General features: G+C 68.6%; 1 protein-coding gene across 1 annotated transcript; it reads left to right on the top strand.

Annotated features, from left to right (window-relative positions):
• Nucleotides 1–2,393: 2,393 nt before the first annotated feature.
• Nucleotides 2,394–3,406, top strand: LEP (leptin). Its single transcript, XM_056846238.1, has 2 exons — nt 2,394–2,528; nt 3,044–3,406. Exons 1-2 carry the CDS (start codon nt 2,394–2,396, stop codon nt 3,404–3,406), a joined length of 498 nt encoding a protein of 165 aa, XP_056702216.1.
• The last annotated feature ends 2,019 nt before the right edge of the window (nt 3,407–5,425 follow it).

Below are 5,425 nucleotides of genomic sequence, written 5' to 3'. Positions count from 1 at the left end.
GGAGCGAAGCAGGGTCGGAACTTGGAACGGAGACCACCGAGGAAGACTCTGAAGAGGAAGGCAATGGCCAAACCACCTCTGCTTCTCACTTGCCTGGAGAGCCCCTCGCTGGGGTCGCCAGAAGTGGATTGCGAGATCGGCAAATGCCTCTTCCTCCTTGAATGGGACCGGTCCCCTTTGAACACGTCGCTGTCTCTTGTGTCAATGAGTTCCACAAGTTCATTGTGTACTTCTCTGGTCAGTCTGGAGCCTCCTGCTCAGGGACTTCTTGGGGGGTGCTAATTCTAGAATTGCGGCAGCCTTCCCCTCGCCCTCCCTGGCGCCTGCCCGGGCCAGCCTCGCCCCCGTCCGGGCAGGGAAGCGGTTCAGGCCTCCTGCTCCTCTGGGACTCCTCTTCCCAGCTCAAGGGGCCGGCAGCTGCCCCAAAGCCCGGAGGGTGGGGGAGGCCGCTGGGAGGCCGCCCGTTTCCACTCAGCCCCTTCCCTAATAAGCCCATTATTTATTCTCCGGAATAAGGAGCACCGCAGCGACCGTTTTCCTTCCACTTTATTGAGTTCACCTCCGGAGGAAGATCGCTTGGATCTGGCCCATGACTTTGACGCGGCGGGCGGAGGGGGGCAGAGGCCTTTCGCGTCCTGCCCCCCGGCGCGTCCTGCCCCCCAGGTCCAAAGTCCTCCTCCGTCTCAGTTTCGAGAGCTCCGTCCAAACAGGCGGACCCCCCTGCCAAGTAACGCCGAAGAGGTTCTCCGGAGCGAGGGGGGCAGCGGGTGGGGGGGGCGGGGCTCTGCCTGGGCTTCGGGGCGGGCTGGGCCCTCCTGGCGCAGCTCCCGCCCTCCCCTGGCGGAGCCCTTCCCCCGGGCCGGAGGAATATAAGGGAGGCGGCCGTGATGGAGCCGCAGAGCCGCCCGCGAGGACAGCCCAGCAGCTGCCGCGGTCAGAAGGTGAGCCCAGCGCGACCCCCCCACCCCACCCCCGCCGAAAAGGGCCGGGGGCCAGGGGCCAGCCTCCAGCTCTTGGGCCGGGCTGGGGAGCGCTTCCGAAGGTCCTGCTAGTACCTCTGAGCACGTGCAAAGATCCCTGACCGAACAGGGAGGGGTGGTGGGCGAGCCCGGGCCCGTATCTTTCTCTCTCCGCCCCCCACCCCAAGCGGGCAGGGAGGTCTCGGCCAGTTCTCTAAGGGGCCTCCTTGAACTCCATCGGAGCGCCAGAGATTTTCCCTTCCTCTCCCCGCCGCCTTCCGAAGTCCCTGCATTTATTTCTCTCTGTCTCTCTGTCTTCATTCATTCATTCATTCATTCATTTCTCCTCCCGAGGTAGGCTCTGCGCTCTTCCCGGGGAGGGGGAGGAGGCGGCGGCAGCCCCGAGGAGTCCGAGGGGCAGTCGCCGGGAGAGCTGCCGCCCTGCTTCGTGGGATGGGCAGCTGGGGAGGAAGAGGCAGGATCGGGACCTCCTAGGGTGGGGTGGGGACAGATCTTGGAAAAATCGGGAGGTGCTGGTGCGCGTGGTGGTGGGGGGTGGGTTGCCGCTGGAGCGGGGCCAACCGCTCGCCCTTTTTCATCGGGATATCGAGGAAACACCAAGGAGAGACCAAGAACCTCTCCTTAGGACGCCTCAATGTCCTTGACCAGTGAACCTCTCCCGCCCTCCCCCCAGTTCCTAAGATTTAAGCGTCACCCCCCCCCCTAATTGCTTCGGGGTCTGCCCGCAGCCTGTCAGGGGACCAAGAACTCCCGGGGACCCCCGTCTGGGCCGGGCCGAGGCCCCTCCTCCAGGTCCCTGACGCCACAGGCCGGACCAGGACTGGGGGCTCCCCGGGGCCTTCCTGGTTAGGAGCCCCCGCTGCAGCCTCCGGAAGAGAGGAGCGCGAGAGTCGGAGCTTTGCTGTGCCCCACCCCCACCCCCACCCCCCAGCCATTTGCAGGCTCTACAGCGGAGCCCCAAATCCCACCGCCGGCTCACCTCGCAAGACTGCCGGCCCGGTTGCCGCCTGAGAACCGCGGGAGGCGCGGCGAGGCGAGGGGGCCAGGGGCGCGCAAAGAGCTCACCACGACGCCCCTCAGGGGAAGGGGCACACTCCCGGCCTCTCTCCTGATGCGTCCTGGCATCAGCCGATGGCCCCCAGCACCTCCAGCCTGCCCCCCCCCCGCCCTCGGAAGGAAGGCTACCCCCTGTCGCGAGGGGGCATTCCCAAGAGGCGCGGGACTTTGGGAAATGGTTGCCGGACCGGCGGGGCCCCCTGGGAGCAGGGCGCGGTTCCCCGAAGTGTCCCCGAAGCCAGCCGCCCCCTGCGAGGCAGGGTCCCTCCCCCGGGCACCGGCACTCCCGGTCGGTTTTGCCTCCGACTAAGGGTTCGCCCCCCCTCCCTCTTTGCCAGCACAGGGCCCCGGAGGAAGATGGGCACGGCGGGCGTCTCCAGGCGCGCCCTCCTGTGGGTCTGGCTGGCCTCCCTCTACAGCCAGCTGGCCGAAGCCGACCTCCGCTCCGACATCCAGGCCCTGTCGGAAGTCACCATCTCCCGGGTGCAGCAGGTAAGGCGCCAGGGCGGGCAGGAGGCCGGGGCCGCCCCGCCGCGCTCCCGGCTGCCGGGGCCTGTGGCCGAGCCCACCTGGCGAAGCGCTCCGCGGGAGGAGACGGCCAGCCTGTGGGCCTGCCCCTGGAGCGCAGGAGGCGGCCGGACAGGACGGGGCAACTCCGCGCCTCCGCCCCCTCGGCTCACCTGCTCGCCCGCCGTCCCCAGCACCGTTTGCTGGCCTCCCCTGCAAGGCGACTGCCGGACCGGGAGGCCGCCCGGAGCTGCCCAGTGGCAGCCAGCAGGAAGCCAGCCCGTCCAGCTTGTCTCTTCTGCTGGGGGGGGGGGGCAGCATCCGCGCTCCCAGCCCCTCCCCTCCCCTCCCTCGCCACCTGCCTTAATACCCAGCTGGGGGGCTGCCACTCCAGGGTGGGCGCTGGCATCTGTGCCCCCTCACCTCACCTGCGCTCTGCGGCGCGGAGAGGCGGCCGCGCGCTTCACCCCCCTCGCCTTCTCCCCCCCTCCCCGCTGCAGTTCCCGGAGCTGAGCCTGAGGATCCGCGGCCTGGAGTTCGTCCCGGAGCAGCCGCCCGCGGCCCGCCTGGCGGCCATCGACGGGGCCCTGGCGCGCTTCCAGCAGGTCCTGGCGCGGCTGCTGCCCCGGGAGCCGGCGGCGGCCCAAGTCGCCAACGACGTGGAGAACCTGCGCAGCCTGGTGGGGCGGCTGGCCGCCCAGCTGGGCTGCGCCCTCGACGGCCCCTCCGCGCAGGCAGACCTGGGCCAGCTGCAGGCCCGCCTGGACGACTCCGCCTTCACCGTCGTCTCCGTGACCTTCCACCGCCTGCGGGAGCTCCTGCGCTTCCTCCAAGGCCACCTGGACCAAGTCCGGAGCTGCTAGGGGAGGGCGCCCCCCTCCCGGCGCCAAGCTCCAGCCCCAGGCCCCTCCCGCGGCGCGGCTCCATGTGCAAAAGAACCCCCTCCCCCAGCTGCGACCAGATCCAGACTGAGCGCAGGAAGGCCGAGCGGACTGGCCAACGGCACCTGCCGCTCACTCGCGGTGGGGGGTGCTGCGCGGGGCTGCCGGGTGTTTTCCCGGGGGACTGTTTCCTCGATTGGGGGGGGCATGGGGGAGGACACTGCTTAAGCGCCTTCTGTTCTCCTCCGAGGAGTGCGGGGACGCCTGCCTCTGCGCTGGGCTACCCAAAAGTCCCACCGCGACAGTCGCAGGACGCTGTTCCAGGAGCGCGCCGCCGCTCGCTTTCTTTCTTCGGAAGCCGCGGGTGGCCCGAAGCGATCTCCAGCCCGGCGGAAGAGCGCGTGGGGGGGGGAGCGCCAGGGCGGCGCGCCTCCCGCGTGTGCCCCTGCCGGCGGCTGTTCCCGGAAGGAGGCGCGTGGCCGGCGCGCCTGGCCCGGTCGCCCGCCGTGCGCCCCGGAGCAGCCAGGGCCAACCAAGGGCACGTGCGACGCAAGGGCCGGGTTTTTTTCAAAACGAAAAGTACGCCCCCCCAAGTGGGGGGGGGTTTGCGGGGGGCGCGCGTCAGGGTTCCTCGCCCGCAGCTCTTCCAGTCTGGTGTCCTGGTTCAGAGTGTCGCGCTAGGATTTGGGAGAGCTGGGTTCGAATCCCCTCTGGTGTTATGGAAGCTCGCTGGGTGGCCTTGGGCCGGCCAGGCGCTCTCAGGTTAACCTACCTCACAGGGTTGTTGTGAGGATAAAACAGGAGAGGAGAACGATTGGGTCCTCATTGGGGGGGGGGGGAAGCGGGGTATAAATGAATTAAACGACATACATTCTTCCACTCGAAGTCCCCTCCCAGCCTCTGGGGTTGGGAGAAGGGGTCCAGAGGATTGTCCACCTCGTTCAGGGCCTTGAAGGCAGCCCAGACGCGCCCTGCAAGGAGCGGCCCTGGTTTGCCAGACCCTCCTGCCCCCTCGCCCCTGCCCGCCCGTCCGACACGAGCCTGCGGGGGTGCGGGGAGGACCAGGGAGCCCGGAGCCGCGCCTGCGAGCCGCACTCTCCCTTCTGAAGCGCCCCCAGCCCGGGAAGCTGCTGGCCCGACGCGTTTCCTGGGGGGAAGCCCCACTCCCTGGCGCCCTGAAATGACCCTGAAGGCAGCAGCCCCCCTCCCGCCAGCTGATGCCCCTGCTCCAAAACAGCCCCCGGCCGCCACTGGTCCTTGTCGGCTCCCGCAGCCAGGCGGGCTAGGAGGGCGGTCACGGCTCTTCCCCAAGACAGCCCGTCCTTTTCCTCCCCCCTGAATGAAGGTGCCCAGTCCTGCCCAGCTGGGCATCCCGGCCAGTCGGAAGCGGAGCGGGGTTATGCATTTCGACGTCGCCGAGCCGCAAGTCCCCTGGAGCTGCAGCCCGCGTCTCCTGCTGGGCCGGCGGAGGGGGTCCCGCCCTCGCCTTTGCTCTGGGGGCGCCTTCGGGTCGCGCTCCCTCAGGCTCCCGCGGGTGCGGGGTTGTCGGCCAGGGGGGGACGCGTCCCGCCCGCCTTCCTCGCCGCCGGGTGTGTGGGGGTGGGGGGTGGGATCCCTCTCCCCCGAGACCTCCCGCTCAGGCTCCCCTTTGCCAGCGCCGAAGTGCTCAAAGGGACCTTGTGAGCGGGAAGGTGCCTCGACGGCTGGGTACCGGCTCGGAGACATTCGGCAGCACGGAGCGGAGCGTGGCCCAGCAGCCCGCCCCCCCCCCCCCCCAACGCGGGCGGGGGCGGCTGGAGAGTCCTTGCAGCGCTGCTCAGAAACTGCGGGTGCGACTCCCGGCGGTCCCAAGTATCAGGAGTGTTTCGCCCGAGGCCGCAATATAATCGTGTGAAGCACTGATGGCGACTGACAAAAATACTGTATCTATTTTTTTATATTTACATTTTGAATGACGGGTAAATAAAGGCGGACGTTGTTTCTAGACGTCTCTTTTTTCTC

The sequence above is a fragment of the Euleptes europaea genome, chromosome 3 (genome assembly GCF_029931775.1).
Source record: "Euleptes europaea isolate rEulEur1 chromosome 3, rEulEur1.hap1, whole genome shotgun sequence".
Classification (NCBI taxonomy): Eukaryota; Metazoa; Chordata; class Lepidosauria; order Squamata; family Sphaerodactylidae; genus Euleptes; species Euleptes europaea.
This window is presented reverse-complemented; position numbering and strand designations above follow the sequence as displayed.